The sequence below is a fragment of the Tauraco erythrolophus genome, chromosome 3 (genome assembly GCF_009769465.1).
Source record: "Tauraco erythrolophus isolate bTauEry1 chromosome 3, bTauEry1.pri, whole genome shotgun sequence".
In the NCBI taxonomy this organism is placed as follows: Eukaryota; Metazoa; Chordata; class Aves; order Musophagiformes; family Musophagidae; genus Tauraco; species Tauraco erythrolophus.
Window position 1 is genome coordinate 69,377,887 of NC_141467.1, and position 26,555 is coordinate 69,404,441.

Sequence of the window (26,555 nt, forward strand, 5' to 3'; positions counted from 1 at the left end):
GAGCTGGCAGATGCCCAGGAGCGGGCTGTTCCCGGTGTTGGGCGTCAGGTGGCCACAGGGTGCCCATCCGCAGGAAGCGGCAGTTGTTATCTCACGGGAGAAAATACTTTCCATGTGCTGGTACTTGAGAGCTCCCATTTCAGTCGGTGGTTGGTTGGATATTTATAGCCTCTATATTTGGCTGACAGACCAAAAAGTACCCCGGGGTTTCGTTCAGTAGTTTCTCACAGCTCAGTTAAGAAACCTGAGGTACAGGAACTCGGGGAACCGGCGGGGACCCCGGCGGCTCCTGCCGGCTCACCGCTTCCACGCCTCCCTAGCTGCGAGCACGGACCTTGCATACACGTTTGTGCTCTTTTAACTCGCGCTCCGGCATCGTCAGGGCCGCTGCGGGCCGGGCCGGGCCTGCCGTGCCGTGCCACGCCGCTGCTCTCCGGCCAGCGAGGCCCACGGGCGCCGGCCCTCCGCCGAGCCGCCCTGCGCCACGGCCGCTGCCTCAAGATGGCGCTCCGGCGGGAGGCGGCGGGGCGCAGTGCACCCTGGGACATGTAGTCCGCCGGGAGCCGCCCGCCCCTGAGCGGCGCGGCGCACCGGCCGGGCCCGTTCCCCTCGGGAGAAGGGAGGGGCGGGGCGGAGCGGAGCGAGGCCGGGAAGGGCCGCCGAGGGGGCGGAGAGTCCGGGAATGCGGGGCGGGCTGGGCCGGCCCGGGGGAGGGCCGTGGAGCCCGGGGGTGGGGCCTGGCCGCCCGTCCCGCCCTATATAGGGCGGCGAGCGAGCAAGATGCTTACTGCCAGTAGTGGGGCCGCGGGCGTGTGGGGACGGGGAGGTTTCGGGCGGGCAGCGCCGTGTCCGGGCTCCTTCCGTGGTGCGTGTGGCTGAGGCAGAGCGCGGCGGCGCCCGGCTCCAAGTGCGAGCGGCGCGGAGAGGGGGAGCCCTGTCCCGGGCGGTGCAGCGCTGCCCGCGGGAGCGGAGTCTCCCTTCTCGCCCGCAGCCGGAGGTCCCGGGCAGGGGCGGCCCCGGGTAGGGGAGCCAGGCGGCGAGGAGGAGCCGCCTCCGCCGCGGGGAGGCTCCGCGCCGCCGGCGCCCGTCCCCTCCGGCTCCGCGGGCGGCCGTGCCGGGACGCGCGGGTCCCCCCCTGTGCGGCCGGGGTCCGGCAGCATGAACATCCTGGTGGAGCTCTTCGTGGTGACTTTCAGAGTGCTGTGGGCTTTCGTGCTGGCCGCGGCCAAGTGGCTGGTGCGGCCCAAGGAGAAGAGCGTGGCGGGGCAGGTGTGCCTGATCACCGGGGCGGGCAGCGGCCTGGGCCGCCTCTTCGCCCTGGAGTTTGCCCGGCGGCGGGCGCTGCTGGTGCTATGGGACATCAACACGCAGAGCAACGAGGAGACGGCGGGCATGGTGCGCCACATCTACCGGGAGCTGGCCGAGGCGGCCGCTGCCGCCTCCGGAGGTAAGCGGCGGGCTCCCCGGGCCGCCCCCCGCCGCCCGGCCGGGCCCGGGCGCTGCCCCTCGCCTCTCCCGCCTGCCCCGCCGCCGGCCTTGCCCTGCCCTGCCCCAGCCCGGCCTGGGGAAGAGTTCGCCGAGGCTGCGTGCCTGGTGGGCTCCAGCGCGGAGCCGCTCTCACCTGCGGCGGGCAGGTGGGAGCGGCTCCGGGATGGAGACCGCCGGGCGCGGGGGCGTCAAACGCCCCGTCAGTGCCTCTGCCAGCCGGGGCCGACCTTGTGGCCGGCCTGCGCGGAGCGGCGAGCGGGGCCCTGCTTCGTGTCGCCTGGGGCTCCGACAGCGGCTGCAGAACCTGCAGGTTGTGTTTTGTTTGTTTTTTTCCAAACACTTTGGCAACAATAGTAAATAGACGAGTCCCCGTGTACTGTGGTGACACCAAAGTAAATACAAGTTTTACTGTAATGGAAACGCGTTTGCTCTTTCCACTTGACTACTTATTCGAATGTTGAAATGCAAGTGAGAATTTTATTTTTACCCCTTCTCTGTTCTCTTGTCTGTATTCCGTAGTAGCTGGAGATGGAGAAAAAGATGCGCTGCCCCATTGCAACTTGCAGGTTTACACATACACCTGTGATGTGGGCAAAAGAGAAAATGTCTACTCGACAGCTGAGAGAGTCCGCAAGGAGGTTGGCGAGGTGTCTGTCCTGGTTAACAATGCTGGTGTGGTCTCTGGGCACCATCTTCTGGAGTGTCCTGATGAGCTTATTGAGAGGACAATGATGGTCAACTGTCACGCGCACTTCTGGGTAACTATAAACTCCTTTCTGCTGTCCCTTTTTTCAGTTATTTTGGGGAAATTAACTGCTGTTGCTTAACTCCTGCCTCTTTGAGTTTTGCACTTGCTCCCTTTCATTTGCAAGCTCACCACTTTGTGGTTTTCTTATTTTTAACTTACTGTTCTATTTAACAGCAATGATGGGTATTAAAATTATTAATAAATCAACTATAGCCACCTGTAATCCAGAGTTCCACATCTCGTGCTCTGGATATGAAATCCTTTGCAAGCATAACCTCTGAATCTGCTTAAAGGTTGTTAATGTTAATGAATAACTTCTCAGCCTTCCTCTCATAGTCTTATGCCAGCATGTTAGCAGCTTTAAGATACTGGTTTAATGATGGCTACAGTAGCAAACTTGCACATTTCTGGAAAAAAATACTTAAAACCACTGCTGCAAGTGTTGCTTGAATTGCCTTGGAGGCAAAGTCTTCCTTTAGAAGGCTGGGAGGAAAGGCAAAAAAGATGTTTCAAGAAATCAAGCCAAACCCACTTTTTCAGGAATCCTGCGTATTTGTCCTCATAGCTTTCTCTGAGGGCTGCCAGTAGGAAGTAAGAAAACCTTTAATATGGTCTCTGCAGTGATATTATCTCCGTGACTAGCATCTGCTCATCAAGGAGAACAAGCTATGTGATCTTACTCTTTTTGTCTATCTCAACCTTGTTTTCCTGCGTGTTTTATTTTTAAACCCACAGTAGGGTGGAATTACATAAATTGGAGTGTTCAAGGAGGGCATGATGCACGCTTGGCGTTAGTGTTAGCTGTCAGACTGAGCCCATTGTTAGTATTAGAATTGTTCTTTGGTCCTTCAAATAAGGTTATGAAATAACACTTGCATAACAATTAAAGGATTAAGCAATCTGAAATATACTTTGACTTAAGCCTTCTTTGGCTGGCCTTACCTTTTTCATAATAAAATTTAGTAAAATGCTTCATCTTCAAAACTTAGAAGGCCCTCCCAAACCTAACTTTTTTAACATGGAAGTGAAGTGCTGTTTCATAACCCTAAAGGAGCCCCTTCGAATCTGTGCTGTGAAACACTTAATGGCAGAGCAGTCTTTTTCCAATGTATTGTAAAGCTTGCAGAGAGAGTGCTTAACCTTCAGTGCACATGAGATAGTGTTTTTAGAAACTCTTTTAAACTCTGTGTGTATTTTAAGGCAATTTGAAAATTTCTGAGAGCTCCTATGACTTCTTAGAACTGAGCTCTGCGTGTTCTCCTTCAAAAAAGTTAAACTGATGCTTAAGCAAACAGAGATGTACATGAGATTTAATAACTGTAATTGATGTGGTTTAAATGCTGAATTGACAAAGTTTCCAAGAACTCTAAATTATGACATCACCATGAATTAAAATATGGGAGGATCCTAAATTCTCCAGCTGTTCTTCCTTCAGGCCGAAGTCATACACTTATTTATAACATTGTTTCAGAGACCTTTTTAAAGCACCCTCTGTGTGTTCAGAGTCTAGTAAGAGACTCTAAGTTTAGTTTTCTGTATTACTATGATTGGATTTCTGTAACAGTTTTGTTTATCTCTAAATGTTAGTGTGGAGTGACTTTAAATGAGAAAAAAACCACCAGCCAACCAAAAAAACCACCTTCAAAAACTCCAAGATGGTATAGTTAGATCTGAACTGCAGAACTTGAAATCTTGGCTTAAGCTTCTAAGGAGCAGTCAACACCCTTCGTATTTAATTGAGGATCTCTTCATATGTACACTTCCTGCAGATCCTGTGTCCTGCTTAGCTTTTATTTTTTGCTGTTGGCGAAGCTCTTTTCCTCATCTTCCCCTTCTTGGTCCCAGAAAAGGTTGGCTTGACCAACAGTGGGTGGACTTCTATTAAAAATAATAGTACTTAATTCGTAAGATATCATCTGAATGAGCTGATTTGAAGCCAACTTTTTTGATGCAAGTTGATGTGGACTTAAATAGAACAATGTGTCTAGATGTGTGAAGTCTTACACAGCTAGTCTTTTCTGTGTCAGCTAATCCGGTGGTCCAAAAGCAAGGCTAATACTCTGGAGCATTATGTAGACTTTTAACTATTCTTGGAGGGTGTTTTGTCCAAAAAACTTTAAATGGATTTTGTAAAGACATGGATCTTCCATACAATATTGCTTCAGTAGTTAAGTGTCTATACTTTCTGGGGTTTTGTTGGGGTTTTGAGTTTTTTTAATGTGTGACAGAGGAAATTCTTCCTTGTCCCTTGATCATTAAACAAGCCTCAGTGTGCTTCTATATAAAAACCTAAAATGGGAGTCTGGTACTGTCCCTTTGAAACATCTGAAATAAGATTGATTGCCTGCTCTCTGTGCAGAATGCAGGTGATCTGAGCTTGCTTTACGTTAGCAGCTGTGATTTGAAGGCTGCTCAACTTCTGCAGTAGGCAGTGACACGAAAGCCTTTGTCACTGCTTTGCTGTTGTGACTCCAGCTGAGCTGTGTACTGTATCACAAACTGGCAGGCAAGAGAGCCTTAGCAGCGTGCCACAACCTAAACAGATGCTTTCCATTTTGCTGACATTCGTGATTTGTATAATCCTTCCTATGAGTGTTCTATATAAACATGTCACCACTGCATCATGTAGCAATTTCCACAGCGTAAAATCCACTGCAGTATTAAAAACCTGTTATTTCATGCTGTGATAACTCAAATGCTTCTGATATTGAAAACACAGGGACAAAATCCATTCCTAGTTTGAAACAAGCCAGCTCTGGTTTACTGTAGTTTGCAGATGCATAAAACTGTGGCAGGAGTGTAACACTATCTTTCCTGCCAGTCTGTTGCAAAACAGTAACTTACTTGGCTGCACTTGTCAATTGCTGGAACTGAAGTTCTGCAGACTAGGAAATTTTCTTCCTGTGATATGTCAGGATTCGGATTTGAAAAACGTTAAATCACAGTATAAGACAAAGCTGTTGCTTCATCAGTTTTGAGCAAATATAGAAATAAGTTTTTCTCTCCAGTGGTTTTATAATAAAGCTTAAGTATCAAAATACTGTGTTTTAAATTGCGGAACTGTATTTAATAAAACTACTGTACAAACTCTTATTTCAGGTCAATCTGAGATTCTTGTACCTACTCTAACTTTTTTCTGGAAGAATAATGCTATTGCTGGATAAGTAGGTATTACTATTGTATGTCAGCCTAGTACCTGGGAAATCTTTCTAGGTTTGGTTGTTGAATGGGACTCAAGGAGGGGCAAGGTGATGATCAGGGTCTGTGAAGTTCTCTGATGTGAAGGTCCTTCTGTAGAGCAGATCTTCAGTATTCAGCTCTGACAGAATAGTGATCTGGGTTTCCCTGTCATGTGGATCCTCCAAAACTTTCAACTTAAGCTCTCCTTCGAAAGGAGTTATCTTCAACTTACCAAAAGGGGGAAGCAAAAGCATTCAGCTCCAGCTCTGTCATATTTATAAAAAAAATAAATAAAATCCACATAGTGAGAGACTAGGGCTGAGAGTTTGAAGACTTGCATACTGCTATCTTAACTGGAGTAGCTTTGTTAATTCACTTACAACCTACTTGATTTTTGGAGTTATGCAGGTATATTTGTCTTTGTAGGAATTGAACAAATCTTTTAGTTGGCCTGACATCGATACAGGAAGAGATAAATACTGAGCAAAGAGGGAAATACTACCCAAGTAATTAGGGCATTCATTAATAGTCTAAAACTCCTAAAACTTAAAGGTACTTTGGAAAGAAAGTTAATGCAGAGTTAATAAATCAAATACCTATTTATGCAGCTGCTGTAGTTGTTAGTCGAATTAGATTGACAGGGTTGCCAAAGCCTTGGAAAATAATGTATCTATAATATATCAATACTTATGTATTGTTGTTCTAGTCTCTTCAAGCTCTCTGATGTTAAATAAGGCTCACGTACTGCTTGCTTAGTGTACACACTGAGTCTGTTGCAAAGGAAGAGACAGCTTAAGTTATGTTATTTGAATCTATACCAGGCTGAGTCTTTTATGGCCAGTTGGCACAGCGGTTTTGATTTTTGTCTTCATCTGTAGGATTTTAGTGTCTGTGGTCAGGTACAGGCACAATATTCCACTGACAGGCCAGCTAGCTGTATTTAACATTTTGGATGAGTGGAATTAGCTGCTTTAATTGATGATTGATTTTTTTTTTTTAATTTCATCATAAGATATCCCAAGATGCATATGTTTACTTACAAAGTTTAATCTACAAGTACTTGAATTTTTCTTTGAAAAATGGGTTGGAACAAGTTCAAGCAAAACAAGTGCACATGATCCAAAAAGTGTCATCAGAACTAAGTCTTCCCTTGCAAAATGATTCCAACTACATGTCACTAGTAAATTACCCTGGACAGCACATGTTTTATGTACTGTGGTAGCATGCTGGGCAGTAAATATGAAGCAAAAAGCAGTCAGACTCTTAGTTACGGAAATAGTCACATTAATCGTACTTAAAACTTATAAGGGCTTTGGTGTGGTTCTTGGTTTATTTCTCAAGAAAACAGATAAAATCTGTCAATTGAGAAAATATTGTATTCCAGATGCATGCTTCAGAAAACTGCACTTTCCCATTTTATAGAGGCGCGTAGTTAAGACAGGTTTTAGAAAATAAATGGGTGGATGTGTATTTCTGGAGCTTGAGTGGGTGTGAGACTACTGGCTCAGAGCTTTCCTCACAGATTTATTTTATGGTCTGCCAGGAGCTTGTCTAGTGTTGTGTCAAGCACGGTTGTCACCAGCATGCAATCTCCTAATTTTGTAACCTGTACCTTGCAATCTGTATGTATCTGTGATCTAGCCTTGTAGTCATGTTTTAGTCATAGTGATAGTTTAAAAAAAAAAATCAGTCTTTTATTGAAATTTTTCAATTTTCTGATCTTGGGGGGGGGGGGGCGAAACCTCAACAAGTCATTTAATTAGGTAGTTAGATGTCTAAGATTTGCCTGTAGAAGGGATCTTGTATCAGTTTCAGAGTAGACATGAGTGAGGCTAAAAATAACTCTTCAGACAATGTACTCATCCGAAGAGTCAGCAGCATAATTAAGCATGTGGGGGTGGAGTGATAGGTGGGTCTTAGTTTTACAGAAAAATCCCTCTTCATTTGTAGGAATCGTATGAGTTCAAGCACCCATAATTGGGATTCCAGAGTGCTGCCCACCAAGTTGTAGCTGTTCCACAAGTTACTCTTGCATCTCTAGTCCTTGAGGTCCATTCAGGCTGTTCAGTCATGGTTCCTACTGTCTACTGTATCTCAACAATAAACAATTACATATTGAGGAGTGTAAACAAAACAGCTTATAGCACTCAACTTGTTTAAATAGCACTGCTTCCATCAAGACAATGGAAAAAGTGTATCGAAGATTCTTTGAATGTGTTGCTTACAACATCAACTTTCCTACATGTGCTAGAGCATCTTCCTTGCATGGTGGAGAATGCTGACCTCTTTTCTTCAAACAGCAGCTGAATTAGTGTGTTTCTCTTCCTTCTCTTTGATGATGTAAAATATTTGATATTCATCCTAGTCAGTTAACAATTCTGAAATGGCCATTCAGAATGTTTTCCTTCAATTGCTACAGTTACATGAGAGCTTTTGTGGGGGCTAGTCTTAGGCATACTTTGGAAATGAATTTGCTGCATCGTTTGAAAGGTGCATGGAACTTGGGCTCTCAAACAACAGAAAATGGAGATTGTTTGTTGCTTGCAGATTGGCATCCAAGATGGTAGCATATTGATTAGCCAGTTACTTCCATGTGCTCAACTGTCTGAAACTTCAAGAGTTTAGGTGAAAGCAGTAATATATTCACAGAAAAGCAATGTTAAAGTCTTAAGAAAAGGCAAAGTTGTCCTAAAGAGAATATGCCAGGACTTCTCAAAGTACTTGAACTATTTGAAGTATTAATCAATTATTAGTGGCTTGCAATTCTACAGCCTTCTAAAATAAAGCTGGAGTTGCAGTATAGCTTGCAGAGGTAAGGCACTTGGGATAATCCCCTGTGACTTTTTCTGAGGGTCGGCAACTTGTCAGCAAATCCTGTGAATGCTCTCAGAATCACTAATCTACTCTGCAGAAACGGTCCTGGATGAGCAATCAGTGTGATGATTAAATTCCTCCTTCTTATGGAATGAGGTAGATTGGCTGAATAAGCAAAAGCTTCTGCACTGGCTTTGGTCTGGTATCATGGTGTTACTTGTGAAGGATTTGGGGAGACAGGAAAACCTTGAATGGAATGGTAGTCTTTGCTGGCATGGTGCCTAACCTTGCTAGAAGTGGAGAGAGAGGCTCTTCACTGTTCAGTGAAATTACTTGATGTAAAAGATTATGTGTATGCCTTTCCTGTCCTGTGGAAGTTAGGAGAGCAGTGGAGTTTAAAGTTCTAGATTCTTCTGTCTACAAGTAACATCTCCTTTTATTTCATGGAAAGCCGCTAAGTTAATGAGATCTTGTTACGTTATTACCTCACTGTAATAACCAAGCAACTGCAGCATGCTTCTAGAAGATGGACGTGCTCAACTGTGAAGAAAAGCAATCTTAATTACGATGTTGGTAAGTGTCCTGCTAACCCAGAGTTTGCATCACTGCCTAAGACCTGTCTTAACTGACCTGTGTGGATGAGCAATCTTTTTCTATAACTCTGAGTCATCAACTACTCTGACTGGATGAGTTGAGGAAAGATGAATGTTGTGTTTTCTAGCACCATCTCTGCCGTTTAGCGCTGTGCTTTTAAAATCTTTTCTACTTTTATTTTTATCAGCTGTGAAGCGTTATTCTTTCCCAGTGCTTCTTATGCTTTGATTTCACTTCTGGAGTTTTGTTTGGGAAAGGAAGGTTTTTGTTATGTATCTCTAGTACTAAACCTTTCCACAATCTCTGTATGTAAAAGCCAGAGCATCACCCTCTTGATAAAGCTTGCTCCCTGACCTTTGAGGTTTTCCAGCTGTTCACACTGATGGTAAAACTGAGTTATTGATACCTGTCTGTCTTTTGTGAAATATGGGAGAGGTCTTTCTGCAAAGGCAGACTGAAGCTGATTTATGTGTGATGCTGTGGTCTTAGGCTTCTTAGTCAAATGAGGAAGTCTTTCAAAAAGTAGTTACAATGTAGATGAGTAGGCCTAGACTGGTGGAATCTCGATTTCTGAGGTTTTAGTTTGAAAGAAGATACATCACAAACAGGGGAGAGACTTACATCTGTGCTAAAACTTCTGAATGAACACTTAGTTCTTGTAAATAATTATATTAGTATAATGATTTATATGCCAGTCAAATTAACACTTGACACAAGTGAGTTATCACAACTGGGATGGGAGGGCATGATAGGCCAAGGAATGCCAGAACAGCTGCAGAACTGAGGTGGCTGCCTTGGTGTGAGCCTTTTGAAATTCAAGTTTGTTTGGCTGTTGAATTCTGCATCTAAATGTGCCCTGGTGCTGGTCACTTCTGCCATCTGTTTGAACTTGTGTGACAGCTTCTCAAGCATTCCCCTTTCGGTGGTGGTTTGGAAAAGCACTTAAGCATATGCTTAAAAGTAACTTGTCCAAAATTTCTGTTGACTTAGGATGAACCTTCAAGGCAGCTTAGTGGTGGCCAGCTGTCATGTGGGACCACCCCTTGAATCTGCATCTTACCTTGCAGTAGTTTTCCTTGGTTGAGCCAGTTCAGCTCACTAACCTGTCCAGAGGGCAGGGAGGAAAGCTGTTAGTTTTCTTGGCCAAGTTGATTATTTTTTCTGTTTATAGACTAGAATCACCTCATTGACGTTTCAGATTTGCACTAACTGGTGGCGAGGGGGGTGGTGTCGGGAAAAAGAGGGATAGGATAAAACCATATAGCTCTGAACAGGACTTCCACAGCTGTCTAATGAAGCCTTGTTCTTGGGGAGATTTTCTGCAATAGGATTTACGGGCTCTAAATAGTTAAGTACTCATAAATGGTTCCAAGCTGTAGCAAATCCACCACTGGCATGACAGTCTGAATGTAACAACTCTGCTTCTAAAGAGATTGCAGTATTTTAATTACGTATTATTAAAAGCACTTAGATAAAGGAAAGTTAGTTTTCTGAACACATCAAATAATGTTGTGTTAACAGCTCTAGTTTCTTTGCCTCACATGGATGATATGATTGCTGTTGTGTACCATTGAGAGCAAGGATCTCCATGCCTGCTGCGCTCTTTGCCTTCTCTGGAAATCAGTTGTACTAAATGCTATTTGAATGTGGAAAAACCAGGCCAGAGCTGTGTTTTAGCTTGTGGGAAACAAACATAGTTTCCACTGGCAGGCAAAGGAGAGAAGTATCTCTCTGTCTTTGAAAATTCACTCTCAAGAAAGTGAGTAGTTTGCTGGTGTTTGGTTATAATGCCTGTACAAGTAGAATCTTTGAAAATTGTTAGCCACTGTTTTGGTCACTGTATTAGCTGGAGCTTTTTGTCGCTTTAGCCTTTGTTTGGCTTATGAAGTGAAAGTTTGCCTAGGGTCTTACTGTTTCCTCAACAAACTTTGAAGCTAAATTTCCAAGCTAAACAATAGTATCTTCTTTATTTTTTCTATTTCCACTAAGTAAGACTGTTATGTGAAAAGGGAAGCTTTTCTTCTAATCTTGTTCCTCCTGTGAGACACTCAGTTATGGCATAATCACTTTACTTTTTATAAAATAATTGGTTCAAAATAATGACTGAGTTGGGGAAGATGAGTAAAGTGACTCAGCTTTCATCTGCATGCCAGTACTATAGTGATTGCAGTGCTATGGAGGTGCTGGCTGTAAGGTACCTATAAAATGTGAGACAATCTTTTTCTGCTTCTTAAAGTTACATAAATGTAACATAATGTTACATAAATCATAAAACATGAATGATTACTTCATATTTTCCATAAGTAGTTCTGACAATACTGTTCTCTAGTAATTTTTTGGAAACATGCAGACTAAAATACCAAGTTTTACTAAATATTCCAGAGGATGACTAAGCTTATGGCAAGCTGGAGAAAAACGTGTATTTAAAAGTTGGATTGTGTTCTTGTTCACTGAACAGAATATTCTGAGCTCTTATCTAATAGTTGCTCTAAAATGAATTTGTGTGGATTTTTCACTCAGAGGCATGTTTTCATTTTTGTCAAGATTATCAAATAGCTGGCAATAAATAACCGCTCTCCAAATGGCTGGACATTTGCTGCAAACTTGTGCTAATGAAGGTGAGAGACTAATGTCAACATAGCTCTGAAACACTACAGATCCTTTGACGTGGCCATTTGTCAGTATATAAACAAAGTAGAATTTCTGGTTGCTTGACTTCAACAGGTCTTAAATGAGCTTTTGTGGAAAGGAGTAGCCAAGTGTTAACTTCTTATATCATTTGACCAGCAAACTCTGAAGTAAGTTCAAATTTTACATTTGGATAAGTGCAAGCCAGGTTGTCTTTACTGACAGATCTGCCTGTGGAAGAATACAAAGTTGGTGCTACCTACTGGGATTTAAGTTCCTGAATTTACAGGAGCATAACTGTGCTGTCACAGTTGTGTTGGAGCTCTACATTAGTCTTGAGTGTGTGGAAAGCTCAAATGCTGATGTGGTAGATCCAAGGAGAAGGATTCACTTTCATTAAACTGCATGTTATGTCACTGCTGCCAACTGCGTAATACTTGCTTTAAATTGAATAGTAATTTGTGGTAGTGGTTTGGTAGCTATGATGGTCTGAGAATATAATGAGATTAATATTTGTAGAGAATAAAAATCAACTTGTCTAATAAGATGCCTTTGGGTGGGAGGGTAGAGGTCAGCTTTTGAGCATGAGTACTTCGAAAGCTTCAGTTCTCATGCTTGATTATGCCTTAAACTTGTGCAGGCTGGAGAAGTCTGCATGTATGCATTTGTTCCCAAGTTCCCCTTCAGTGTAGACTTGTATCTTGTTTTGCAGTGTAAGGCAGACTAAACACATAGCGGGGCCTCCAACAGCCCTCTTACCGTGCCCTCTTACCTACTACTGATCCTTCTCAGCTTTTAGATTAGTTTGGCATTTGAAATTCACAACATACGTAATTGACAGCTTGTGTTCTACACTGCTTAAGCAGAGATTCTGTCTTTCTCTGTTCATTCCTAGGTGTCAAATCTGATTGCTCTGTCCAAGCTTTAGAGGCTATTAAAATTCAAAGCAGGCAGAATTGTCTATAACGACTCAGAATCCCTTTAAGAAGCTGGCCTGGGAGTGTAGCTACTGGAGGGCATCTAATAGCCGGTGGGACATCATTAGTTTTTGAAGACAGTATATCTGTATGTTCTAGACTCAGCTGAAAATATGTTAATCCCACAAGAAATTCATCTAAGTGCTCTGCAGTGCTTCAGTGGACCATCTCTCTAGCTGAAAGAGCTTGAGACCGAAGGAGGAGGAGGAGAAATGGAAGTAGAACAGACACTATTTCAGACAGAGCAGGATAATTTATTACAGGCAAGAGCCCCTGTAGGGGAGATACCAGAGAGATATGGCAGAGGAATCAGCATCCTTTCTGGTTAGTTAAGATTCTGTGTTGATAAACTTGCAGTTAACTTAGGGACAAAAAGTACAAGGTCTCTGCTGGCTTATGAACTTCCTCTGTGAGAGGAAGAGGAATGGGCTGTTGAGCAGGGAGTTGGTGCACTTAAGTGGAGAATCACAGAATGGTTGAGGTGGGAAGGGATCTCTGGGGGTCATCAGGTCTGACCCATCCCTGCTCAAGCAGGATCACATAGAGCTGGTGGCCCAGGTCCGAGTCTAAGTAGCTTTTGAATATCTCCAAGGATGGAGATTTCCACAGCCTCTCTGAGTAACCTGTGAGAAGGTGCTTCATTTTTCATAGCTGTATGAAATCAAAGATTCGCAAAAGCTGGAGAGAAGAGGTCAATACACAATCAGAGATTTAAACAATGATATATACAGCTGCTCATATATGAAACAGTTATACATCAACAAAGTGGTATCTGCAAGTATGGATGAAAGTAGACAAGTCGGTGTGCAGGAATGGTATTATGTATACAAACATGTCCATTAAAGGCAGCTAGATGCTTCCACATAAATGATTGATGGCATATAGTCATTAGAAAGATCGGACACTTTATGGGACAGGCCTGACATCTGAGAGTGAAAATAATTTAAAAAGCATGTAAATCTAAAATCTGTGTCCTCTTAGGAAGAAAGAATATGAAAGTTCTCAGGAGCAGAAAGATGGAGACTGCATACCAGTAACATAAAGGCTCTAATTTCCACTTGCTGGTGTAGAAATAGTAAGAGTAGTTCAGCTTGAATACCTGAACTTCTTCATGCCCAGAAAGCATATAAAGTAGTGGCCTCTCTATACAAGAAGTGAAATGTTCTTAAGGAGAGATCGGGTCCACCTTTGTGTGTGTTACATGTACCTAAACCCCTGCCCTAGGTGAAGTTGCATTCAAAATCTAGAGTGATGCAATGGCAGGGAATGCAGAAAAGCTTTATGTAAGGCAACAGGGAGCGGACTACCATAAACCTTGGGTAATGATACCTTTCCCACCTTGACTCTCAAGAATAAAGTTTCTGAAGCAGGAATTGTATTATTTAGGTAGCGTTCTTGAATACTTAACCTACACTTCAGATGAGAGGGAGAACAAAGCTGTTTCCTACTTTGGTCTTAGTTATCCAGTTTGGGGTAAATCACAGGAAATGAAGCCTTTAAAGAAAAAGGGGAGGGGGAGACGATGTAGTGACAGGATAAGGCAACAGTAACAAAAGTTTCTGTTGCAATGTCCTTTTCTAAGCACTTTCGGTATCCCCCTCTCTGTAGACATGACCCTTTTTCAGCTAAGCCTTGTTAACAAACTATACAAAAGGCAATTTAGCCAGGCAATGATCAGTCGTCCTAGGCATGGCATAATTAGTTCTAGTAGTAAAGAGTGGAAATCAATGATTAATGTTTGAAAGATAACTAGTGGCATTGGTTTCCTGTGATTTTTTTTTTAACTAGCATTACTTATCTTATCTTTACTGTCTACCCATTGTTAACAGCTTTGTGGCACTAAGTTCTGATTAAGGAAACTACTTAATTCAGTTTCAGCTTTCTTCTGATATACTCAGCATGAATTGACTCCATGTAAGAGGAACTATACAATAACTGAACCATTCACTGGAAACAGTGGTAACTATTGGCATTGAAAAATGAAGAAGTTTTGGACCCTAAACACTACAAAAGCTAAACAAGGTAGCACTGTAAACATGGACCGTAGCATACTTGCTCTTTAGCAGATGGCATGACAGATGTTTGTTACTCCTAACAAACCCATTTAAACTTCAGTAAATAAGATTTAACCTAGTTTTGTACAACTTTGATGATTCTCAGCTGATTAAGAGTATCTCTTGAGAAGCAGGGGATTTTATGTGTATGGATCAGTCATGAGGGTGGAAGAAACAGGAATGTTGATTACTAATGTAAATAGTAATGAATTAAAAAACAAACAAGTGATTCAAGTAATAGTAAAAACATAAGCTAAAGTAAGACTTCGTGTGTATCGAAGCAATATTTCATGCAGAGTTAGAGAGACGAAAAAAGATGCTTAATTCTCTGTAAATCAAAACAGTTTTAAATTAACTGGTGTTGCGACTTAATTCTTCAGAGTTTTTACTTTATTTTGTTACCTTTGCGTCTTAACCTGGGTAAATCATATCTGTAGTTTCAGTCTGCAAATGTAGGATACCTGAAGTATTAGGGGAGCGTTGGTGGCTTTGCTTCCTTGTTACTCATCATCGTTATAGACTCCTGTTTAAGTCTATCTTGTTCTTTCATGAGCTTCTGGTTGCAAGGCAACTGTAACATTATTACTGTGCATGTATGTTAAGCATTAACTGCTGTTGCAGTTCAATATTAAAGGAATCCCCATGGCCTCAAAACAGTGTTTTTTTTATGTGAAGGACAAATAATGCTTTAGTGAGAAATTGAATGTTGTGTTCCCTGCCAGGAGCTAAATAACTAAGACTCCTTTAGAGATGAAATATTGGAAGGTCTAGCTTTTTTGGTTTGAACGCAGGGCCTGTTCAAGGCACACTTGAGGGCAATCCTTGAGTAGTTTCCTTTAATGCTTTTACTACAGCTGTCTATGGATGCTTAGCTTGAGGACATCATGTGTATCTCCTGGTCCTTTTTGCTCCAAAAAGATATCTGGGTAGACCATCAACAATTGAGAGAAATCTGTGACTTTCTTTTTTCGTTAATTACTTTAAGAAGATTGAGTAAATCTGGTGTATTTTTCATTATCATTTCTTGAGAATAGAAATGGAAGATCAAAAATAACACTAATTTCCACAGCTATTCAAATATTTGCTTAGACAGTGGCTAATTAGCCAGAAGGGGCCCAGCACTTCTTGAAAACAGTCAGCAGAGACATCTGAGCTCCTTTAAATCACAGCTTTGGTCCCTTATGTTAACAAGGTCAACAGTAGTTGTAGACTTCTGTCTATCTTCTGTATTCGGCCTGTTGCTGGAAGAGCCATGTCCTTTGTGCTGTGCGGTCTCTCTAGTGTTCAACTCAGTATTTGGTGTTTTCATGTAGTCTTAGCACAGTTACTAATCTCACCTTAACCTAACATTTCAGAAATGCTTGTATAATGGTATTTAAGAAGGATGTGGAGATAATATGGGAAAAATTATTGAGGTGATAGTGCAAATGACAAGTAATTACTCTCAGTTCTCATTGGAACCAAATAAAAAAACTAGAAGAAAAATAAATGGTTAAATCCAGGCTTGTAACTGCATGCCTTGGTGCGTGAGAAGGCGTTTTGGATATTGCCTCTAACTTGAATAAATTCTCCTTTGAGAGTTACACAGTTCTAGGATATACTTTCAAGGCCTCTTCTAAAACTATTTGGTGGTGGCTTTCACTGTAATCCTGTAAGTGAGGTTTTACCCTGTGTTTATAAAATGTATTTAAATTGGTTATCTTCTGAAATAAGCCGGGCTGTATGGCTGTAGCTGAAAATAACTTGAGTCTACTTACTGATAAGCTTGTCGTGGGGTTTGTCTGCTTTTCAGGCATCTCTTTTCTTTTTAACATACAGTAGTGCCTTAGTGCTATGCTACCCAGTTTGGACAAACCTGCTTTAAGGCAAGGCTGCCACAGCCTGTCTGCAGAAATGCTAGAGGTGCTCTTTCATCAGATCTTTGTGCCTCCCTTCTCCATTACTGGAATGGAAAGAGAAATTTGGGCATTTGGAAATCTCTGGATTTCGTTGCATGATGGAGTGGGTGGCTACATGCTGTCCTCCACAGTAGTAGGAGAATCTGCAGAGTGTCTGGCTGTGGTGCGTGAAGAAGAATGAGAAGAAAAGAAGGCTGAACGTCTGTGCTGAGGAGAGACAATATAATGTGTGTTTTAGACAAAAACTTGCAACAACATTTTCTTGTCACTGACTCCATTGCTTCATGATAGTAGTTACAGAATTAGCTAACACACGTGGCAGCAGGCTGTTACGATCTCTGGTACCTTAGTTTCCAGAGTCATCTGCATGAGTCCTTGACTAATTGCACCAATTTTGCTTCTTGAGTCTGGCAGAACCATGTTTAATGTGAAGATGAAACAATACACTTACCTAGACTGGCTGTGGCTTGGGAGGAAATGTCGTATCTGCTATACCACTACACCACTGTTGTGGATGACTACAGTGATGTAAAAACTCACCTGTTTTTATCGGCCCCAGAAAAAGAACTGTGCTCCGTCCTCCTTACCTGAAAGGGCTGTATGGAAAATGAGCTGTTCCTTTGGCATAAAGGAATTTCTGCCTGACAGTAAGGCAGCTTGTTTATGCCATCAAAATAGTTTAAAAGGGCTTTTGAATGTTGACGGAAAACCAAGCATGAAAAAAAATGCTATAGTGAAAAATAAAAACTTATAGGACCTTAGGTGTTGGTACCTGCTGTATTTCTTTGATATAAAGACAACTCTCTAAACACAAGGTAGCACATACTTTTCTACTTTGGTGTGCTTTCTACATTCAGTATCCATTGTCTTGAGCTGCATACAGCTAACATTGTTTTCTGTGGATGCTTGCTTTCTACTTTAAGAATAATTAATCCAAAATTTAATTAAAAAAATCACTTTCCCAAACACAGTATTTCTTCATATTCTCATTTGCTGTATTTAGACTAATTTGTCTTGACATTGCAGCTGTGCTGTTCTTTGTGTTGCACAATCTTTTGAGTTTTGTTTCATTAAGAATGGAACTAAAGAATTTGGGGAAGGGGAGGGAAGAAGTGCTAGACTGTTAGAAGTTAATTTGCCGTAAACCAAAATGTTAAGAACAGATTACGAAAGCTATGAAGTGACATGTAAATGCTTGTTCAGTTTCACACTTGTGAGAAATAAGTCATTAAAGCTGTGTGCACATGAAATAGATGTTTGGTTACAGCTACTGGGAATAGTTTGTTGTTACTGGTATGTTAAGAAGCATAGAGGAAAATGCTTAGAAGATTAGGAATTGATCTCTAGGCTCCAAAAAACTTAAAAGATCAAACTAGCTTGAAAAAATAGCTCCACTCTCTTCAGAACAGCTTTATATGTTGTATCTACCCTACCTAGTTGCTGTATCTAAACTATACTGCAGGTTAGAGAACTCATATTTGCACTATGCTTTTGGGGTTTTTAATTTTTTCTAAAAAAAAAAGTAAGAAATAAAAAGCTAATTCTGAGTGAAGAGGATACTTAAATTTTTTGATGTTGAGCACTGTGTAACTTCCCTGATGCATCACAACACAATTCCTTTCATCCACTATATTCTACTTACTGGTTTCTCCTCAGTGTTGAAAAGTGCGTTATGTTTGTCATTAATAAAAGATCTCTGACTTTCAGTGCTTAAATGTTTTGGTTAAATGTCTTCCTCTGCAACTGTGAGAGGTAAAACTGAAACCTTAAAGATCAAACCAGAAGGGAAATAGTTTGATTAAATTATCTGAGTTGATTTCAATTATTTTGGGGACCTGGTTCATGACCTCATGCTATGGACAATACCACATTTCTTGCTTGGTATCTTCTTTTTTTATGGAGGATTAGCATGTCCATGCATCACTTCGGAAGACTAATGTGGGCTGTGCTACCTGTTCAGACAAACTCCAGATGGGAAGGCCACCCAGGAGGCATCTTGCCTCAAACAGGTCAAACTCTTGACTAGTTTCTCAGCAGCACAACAAGCACACAGAAGACTTCAGGTCTGGTAGGCATATGTAGCTGAAGCAGCAAGAAACTAGAAACAAGAAACTAGGTTGATCTGGTTTATGTAACAGGCAGAAAAACTGGGGACCAGAGCATGGAGGAAGCTGCTTTGATCAAGGAAGTGGGCTGTGCCAGAAGCTCAGTAAGAACACTGATTTATTTGAGGATTGCTTATGCCACGAAAGAGAAAAACTTCACTTTGGGATTGTTTCTCTCAGCGGGAGGAGCAGTGGGCAAGCCTTTACTCTGAGACTGGAAATGCGTCCCTCCATAGGGTGTGTCTGCCTCTGACAGTGCTTGTTTTCCAGCACTGACTCCCAGCTGTAGCAGATGGCTGGAGGATGGCAGCAACCAAGATGACTTTGACACCCGTTTAGCTGAGACGTTGATAGTTGACTGTTTTGTACCTATGACAGTTGTGCTATCTTTATAGACTGCCTCAGCTTCAGGTTTTAAATGGATTTGCAGGATAAAGTTCCAGGGGCCTGCTCTGAACAGGCTGTTTCGGAACGCTGAGGTCTCACGCAAAGATTTCCGTGGATTACTAGTTGTCTTCAGAGCAAAGTGGCTGTGCGTTTTCTTATGTGGTGTAAATGGTCTTTTAAGAGGTGACTTAAGTGACTGTAGTTCTGCTGCTGGGAGTTTTTCATTCTGCACTTGAACTGCTGAAGATGTCACCCAAAAGTGTCCTTAACATGATTTATTCGTCATGTGCCAATTTCCTCTTGATTTAAAATGAGTTACTTTAGCCACAAACTCTGAAAATTTTGTAATCTTTATGCTTTGAAGGAGTGTAGCATGGTTGAGTGGGATTTCTGAAATTTACTGCTCTGCAGTTGGTTTGGTTATTTCCCATATCTATGCATATGCCTGTGAAAATTCTCTTCTTGTTCAGCTATAGATAAATATAGACATTTATGGACAACTAGTTATAGTTCATCATATTTTTTAGTTTATTGTTTTTTTAAAAAAAAACAAGGGAAAAAAAGCAGTGCCCTAGTAAAGATAATAGAAAAGCCAGTCCAACAAAGCTTGGTGCACTTGCCTGTTGTTTATCTCTTGGAAGAAAACATCGATTCATGCCTTGGAAGTGGTAGGGGGGAAAAAAAACCCTATTAGTACTTTCCCTTCTTTTTTTCCCCCAAGACAAACTCTGAGGTGAGTGCCCCTTCATTTCTAGTTGCTGTGGTTTTCAGTCAGAGCTTCAGTCTGCATTATCAAGCTTTCTGGCAACACGAGGTGGCAATCAGTCATTCTGATGTGATGTGGACAGATAGCTGAGACGTAAGTGGAAACTGCTGATGGAGCTGACTAATGCTCCAGAGGGGAGTAAATTGTTAGCAGGACTGAGCTGGGAGTATGGATCTTTCACAGGGGTGGCGTGGAGGATCCGGGCTAGTGTACGCACCGTGGGTGTTGGGGTGTGTAAGGCAGGCTGCTGATAAATAATATACTGTTAAACTTTGTGCCATCCAAGTGAAGCCTCTCACCTTTTCAGGCGGCGTTGCCCTGTGATGGCTGGGCTTTGTTGCCGTGCAACTTGGGAAGAAAGGCTGAAACTTTGTGTGCCTGGCACAGATTAGTTTAACAGAGAACTAAATTCTTGTCCGAGGCTCTATATAAGAGGTTTAGAAATCCCTGCCATGAGGAAAGAAACAAATGCAAGGCAGCTTGCTCTCAGATTATTTTTTTTATAATTAGCCTCGTTATGCAGTTATGACAGAATCTAGGACTTGTATGAATCAACAGTAGAAAAGGCAAGGAGTCAGAAGGTCTGTTAATCTTCTATCATCTGCCAGCTGTCCAGTGAAAACACTCTTTTGTGTGGTGTTAGGAGGTCTGGATTAGTCATTTAACACCTGCAGGCAAAAATGTTGTACAAGAACATGTGAAAATCATTAGAGCAAAACTGTCCTGACGTCTGTGATTGGAAAATGCAGACAGCATAAGAATGGAATTAGATGGATTCAGCTGTAGCTTGCACGTCTTTTTAAGAATGCAGCTGACAGGACTCAGACCAACAATTAAGCAAGTAGCAAATACTTAAGGGGCATTTGCATGCCCTGAGTTTAGGTCCAAATTCCATGGGAAGACCAAGTGGTCTGGGAGGATTAAACGTTCCTGGTACTGAGTAAATTAGAATAGAATAATAGCTCTGTCATTAATAGATTTTTTATATTAACCAGGCATGTTTGTGATTAAAAAGCATTGTCTGAAGTTTTTTGGTAATTTAAAAGTGATCTCGTACAGTACACTGACAACCTAGACGGTGAAGTAAATCATAACTACACATACCATTTTACTACTTGATTGATTTTTTTTTTAGCATATGTGGTGCTCTGCTTAGTATTTATTTAAAAAAGGAAAGTGTTGACTTAGCTTCAGAAAACAGATATGACAAAGGTAGGTATTCTAGCAGAGGTGATCTTTTAGCAAATGCCTTCAATTTATTGTTAAAATTTAATTATTTAAAGGTGTTAACTCTGACTTCGTTTTTTTTAAAGAGAAACAAACTTTATAATCAAAGCATAACAATTGGAGGTTAAAATCAGAGTTTCATCTTGAGACTTGGTTTTGGTTTATTTTATTTGTTCTGTTTTCGTTTGAAACTTAAAGTAAGGAATTGATAATAGAAATGTATGTCTTGTCTTTTTAGTTAGAGCAATGCTTATGGATACTAATAAAGATGGAAAGTAATTTAGACTAGTAAGTCTTTACTATATTATATGTAAAAAGTAACATCAGCAAAAGCTCTGCCTCTAGTATTTCTTTTAATGTAAAATGCCCAGGATAAGTTAATTGGATAAAACTAACCATATCTAACTCACAAAACACGCTGTCAATAATTAGAACTGATAATCGGCACTGGTCTTAACATAGATGTGCTGGATGGTGTAATTAAACACTTCGCATTCCTTTTTCTTTCTTAAAAAAAAAGTAGTGACTTCCATTTTAGGGTCAAATTATCTCTTTCTGATAACTAGGCTCTTGCAGAAAAATAAACATGTCTGAGCTCAATTGATCCTTTAACCTTAGGATTTCAGGAGATATAATCCTTGCTGCCTTGCTGTCAGAATTCACAAACAGGCTGTAGATTTTCTGCTGGCATTTTTGACAAACTCGGAATTTCAAAACCTGTAGAGTGATCTTAATTCTAAATTCTTGATAATAAACTGAGATGGAGATTTTGAACATTTGTCACTAATGTAGTATATTCATGATGTGTGTTTTTTTTATTTTGGTGGTGTTTTGTTTTGTTGTTGTTTTTTTACTTTGTAGACCACTAAAGCATTCCTTCCCAAGATGCTGGAAATGAATCATGGACACATTGTGACAGTTGCAAGTTCCTTGGGATTGTTCAGTACTGCTGGAGTGGAGGTTTGTTAGACTATAATTAACAATAAATTTGGCACTTTTTGCTTAGGATAAGCTTTTTGTATTATCAGCGAGAGAAAATAAAGTCAAATCTTCAAAGATACTTGGAAGCTATGGTGCTGAGTACCATATCAACACATGGCTCCCTGTCAGTGGGATCTGCAGGACTTGGGCAGCCGTCATATTCACCTACTTTGCAGGTGGGCTTGCCACTTGGAGTGAAAGCCTAGGACAGCTAAAGATTTCAGAATGCTAAATGATCTTTGAATTATCTGATAAATTTAGGAACCTGAAAGGTGTCCACCTACCTGCTCCTGTGAAGGTCTTCAATGCTAAGCTTGAAGCCAGAGGCAAGGATTTGCAAAAGTAATATTTTGTTTCCTGTTTCTGTGAGGAAATGGCTGCCAGCCTTCCTTCCAGAATATACGTCTCGCCTACTTTACTATGGTCCCACATATAAGCATTAGGTTGTCTAGTTGCTAGCAGCTGTTTGAGAACATCAGTTTGAGAGACTTGTTTGGTACATGAAACTAGGTTAGGATTAGATTCTATTATCTTACTTTTTGGGTCATTAGCACAAACAGTGTGAACAAAAAGCATTCGGTTAGTGAAAATGAATTTATATGTCTAACAGAATAACGGTCGTATCATGCCATAAGCCTGGGCTTCTTTGCATATAGGTATGGCTCAGTCGAGGACCTTAAACTGCAGTGTTTCATAACAGAAATGAATGAAGCTGGTGTAGCTTAAGGCTTTTTAGAGTATTTACTGTCTTGAGAAAACTACAAAGAATTGCCTAGGCTGTGGGTGTGACCAGCAGTGGAGGCAGACACATCCAATGGAAAACTCGAATGCTACTGCTGTCTATACAATTATTTTTTAATGTTGCTTAACTTAGTATTTTTAAGATATACAAGCCTCCTCTGAAAATTAAGCAATGCACTCAAATCTCCATTATATCTGTTATTGAAACTAACCTCAAAAATAAAACATTTAAGATTTTTACACCTATGCCCTGCCAACTCTCCAAAACTTTTTCAAATCTGACCCAAGGTAGTATTTGGTATCTCAGTCCTTTGTTGTAACATTTAATATTAAGCAAACCTGTAATTGGAGTAACTTGCCATGTTAGCCTGCTTGATTCAAAGACTTGAATCCAAGGTAATATCCTCCTACGTTCAGCTTTCCTGCTTTCATGATTCTGTGCTAATTGCTTCAAAAGTAAAGTGATAAATGAGTTGATGTGATGCTCTATTCAGTGGGTGTCTTTTGCTGTTTCTTTGAAAATCTGTGCAGAATCACCTCAGATTTTGGCTTTGAACGTGATTCATGTCTGTCCTTTTTAAGTTGCCTTTTTTTTTCTTCGTTCATTGCCAACACAGGATTATTGCGCCAGCAAATTTGGAGCAGTAGGTTTCCATGAGTCTCTGAGCCATGAATTGAAGGCTGCTGAAAAGGATGGAATCAAAACAACTTTAGTCTGCCCTTATCTTGTAGATACAGGAATGTTCAGAGGGTGCAGGATCAGGTGAGTAAAATTCTTCTTCTGCTATGTGTTTGTAGAGTCATGAAAGTACTTGAAGGTAATAAACTGTTACCATAAATATATTGTTATATCTGCTTTAATATATGTTAGTGTTAGACCTGAAAAGAAGACTTTCTGAATTCGTTGTCTTCTGTCCTTTTGTACTCAGGCAACACAAGTTTTGAGCTACAGTCTTTGTAACTTAACAATGAATCTAAAAAAATTGAAGTCTTTTTCCTTGCTGAAGCATTCCAAAGAAAGTGAGTTAATGAACTCATCACTGAGGTCTGAAGTCCTTTATGTGTCTTATTAATCTGTCTTAATCAAATATTTCAGAAAAGAGATCGAGCCTTTCCTTCCACCCTTGAAACCAGAATACTGTGTGAAGCAGGCTATGAGAGCTATCCTCACGGACCAGCCGATGATCTGCACACCTCGCCTGATGTATATGGTCACCTTCATGAAAAGGTAAGAGCTGAAGTGCTGGTTTGTAGGCAGTACAATCTACAGAATACGAGTAAAATATATGAGCATGTCTACTTTCTGAATATAAACATCCTCCCACCCACACAGGCCATAGGTGCTGTTTTGTTAGAATTCATGTCTCTTTCCTGACTTGTATGAGTGTAGGCTGCTTGCTTGGGGAGCTCCATAAAATTGAGATCCTGTGTATTATGCATCCTTGTTTTACCCCTCTGGTATCTTCCATCCTCCTTAGATTCCTATTTTCTTTTCAAGGCTCTTCTCAGTGGCATCCAATAATAGGACAAGGGGAAATGGATGTAAGCTGGAACATAGGAGGTTCCGCTTAAACATGAGGAAGAACTTCACAGTAAGGGTAACAGAACACTGGAACAGGCTGCCCAGAGAGGCATCCTTCTCTGGAGATGTTCAAAACCCTCCTGGACGCATTCTTGTGTGATTGGATCTAGGTGGTCCTGCTCAGGCAGGGGGATTGGATTAGATGATCCTTTGAGGTCCCTTCCAATCCCTAACATTCTGTGATTCTGTGATTTCCATTGTTTGGGTTCCTCCTTAGGAATGGGGCATGAGGCAGCTTTCCAGCAAAGGAACCTCTAACTGTTTGTCTCTAGAACGAATGTGTAGGAGGCCCTGCCTGCAGATTCTCCAGGACTTGCATGGATATGGTAGATAAACTGAAAATCTGTGCATTCAGAACCAATTTTCAGAGTCTAAGTTTGGAGGAAGGGCTATTTAAAGGAATTACCTCCTTTGTCCTGTCTAACATACTAGGGTTTTTTGATGGGAACTGTGTGTAATATGTAACCAGGCTGACATTTCAATGATGCAGGGTAATACAGCAGTTGGCTCAATTCCACTGATGCAGCATCACTTACATTCTAGTTTATAGAGAACAGCTTTGCAGCTGTCTTTTTTTAAAAAATATATTGTGTAGAAGGAACCTTTAAAATATAGCATTGTCTTATTTTCCTTCTGTGAAGAATGGTTGAAACTGAGAACCTTGGTGATTTTTATTCCACTTATGAGGCACTGATTCTCCTCCGCCTCAAGCCTCTCATGGTGGACAGAGGACTAGAGGAGCCTTCAATGCTCACCTTTTTCCTGGAAGAAAGTATGTATGTGTCTCTTCTGTCAACAAATCGATGCCACTGTCAGCATCTTTGAGAACCAGCTGCTGCAACCAGAAGCTCAGAAGAGTGCTTCAGTGCTCTCTGCGCAAGCAGTGCCTTATGCAGCAACAGTCACATCAAAGGCCCTTTGGGTTGTCTTGTGTTCAACACTCTAGCTTCCAACAGGGAGATCAAAGCTTCTGCATAATCCATGCCCCAGGCAGCAGCACTTAGATCAAAGGCCCTCCACTGGCTACTGCACAAGCAGTACTACTGGCAGTGAGGACACCTGTACCAGTAACTTCTACTTCTCAGTGCTCCAGTGGTGATTGCTCCTAATGGCTAGATTCTGTGCAGTGCGTTCCACTGAATAAGTGTCTGCCACTATTTCCAGGGGTTAAGGAAATCCCATCTTCATCCTTCACTAGAGCACCTGAGTGCTATACTTGAAATAAAAGTAATATTTTGTGGTTGCGGGAAGGAGGGGAGTCTGTAGCCAGATATCCATCACATAGTCACCTCTTGGAATTTTATCTGGAGGGGAAAAAAGGAAATTGCTCTCTTTACTTCGGACCTCTCTTTTTGAGGATGGATGATTGAGTTTAAAATGTAAGTCAAGGTTGTTAGACATCTGGTGATCAAAGAATGGCATTAACTAACACTAATCCCACATTAAAGAATATCTTAAATGTCTGATGACCTCTGCTGATGTGGCTTTGAGCAGATGCTTTGCTTTTAGTAGGCCTTCTGTGATGCCCTTGCCCCCTGCCCTGCCTCCCCCACTTTAAAACAAGCTATCGCAGAGCTTGTGAGGAAGCAGCAGGATATCTGGTCTAAGCTGAAGGCATGTGAATAAGTAGCTTCTTCCTCCGTTGCTTGCCTGTCTGGATGGGACTATAAAATTTCAATTTTCTCTGTAAATATTACTGTGAAATAAAAATCCCGTAAGACTCTTAGGAAGCCTCTCCAATAGTTATTATGTTGCTTTCAAGGAGACCAAGTACAGAGTATAGGCAGAGGCTTTGTTTTATGCTGTCTTCTAACAGTTTTATAACCTTTTCTTTCACAGTATTCTGCCTTTTGAAGCAGTTGTATGCATGTACCGGTTTTTGGGAGCAGACAAGTGTATGTACCCTTTCATCGCTCAAAGGAAACAGGCTACAAACAACAACGAGGCTAAAAATGGAATTTAACACTGTTTTGGATGGACTAATGTTTGTAGGTGAATACGACAATGTTACATGACTGAATTGCGAAGTGCACTTGCATCTAACAGGTGCAAATGTCAACATCTTACTGTGGCATTCTTTCGGGTCCTAAACCTGTGTATTGAACTCTAAAAATCAATGGTTTTTTTATATACTGTAAATAAAACTGACTAGAGTACTTGGAAAATGTGATAGGTAAGCAAAGTGAATTTACAATGTAGCTGCCACCGTTGTCCTTTAGAATATCACTGTATGTACAGTAAACTAGTCGAACTACTTCTTGTAGGGATGCACTGTGTGATGTCTCTTCCTCAGCCTGCCAAGGTTTGTAAGAGCGGTCTCCAACTAGAAGATGCAACGTTTCAGAAATTGTTTGTCTTTCTCTGTGTTATTTGGGAAGGGGGAGG

The 26,555-nt window shown here is 41.4% G+C and overlaps 1 protein-coding gene across 3 annotated transcripts; it reads left to right on the forward strand.

Annotated features, from left to right (window-relative positions):
* The first annotated feature begins 1,158 nt into the window (after positions 1-1,158).
* On the forward strand, positions 1,159-26,555 carry RDH10 (retinol dehydrogenase 10). Of its 3 annotated transcripts, none has more exons than XM_086608693.1 (6): positions 1,159-1,447; positions 2,008-2,246; positions 21,728-21,826; positions 23,206-23,351; positions 23,685-23,816; positions 26,010-26,555. In XM_086608693.1, exons 1-6 carry the CDS (start codon positions 1,159-1,161, stop codon positions 26,131-26,133), a joined length of 1,029 nt encoding a protein of 342 aa, XP_086464819.1. In that variant the 3' UTR covers positions 26,134-26,555. The 3 variants fall into 3 exon arrangements, with proteins under 3 accessions (XP_086464819.1, XP_086464820.1, XP_086464821.1); XM_086608694.1 differs by having other exon boundaries at positions 2,011-2,246; XM_086608695.1 differs by having other exon boundaries at positions 2,017-2,246.

Bases quoted from the DNA above. Each gene is read 5' to 3' on its own strand.
- RDH10 (XM_086608693.1), top strand. From the start codon at position 1,159: ATGAACATCCTGGTGGAGCTCTTCGTGGTGACTTTCAGAGTGCTGTGG. The intron at 2,247-21,727 runs GTAACTATAAAC...TTTACTTTGTAG, and splicing joins ACTGTCACGCGCACTTCTGG to ACCACTAAAGCATTCCTTCC. The intron at 23,817-26,009 runs GTAAGAGCTGAA...TTTCTTTCACAG, and splicing joins ATGGTCACCTTCATGAAAAG to TATTCTGCCTTTTGAAGCAG.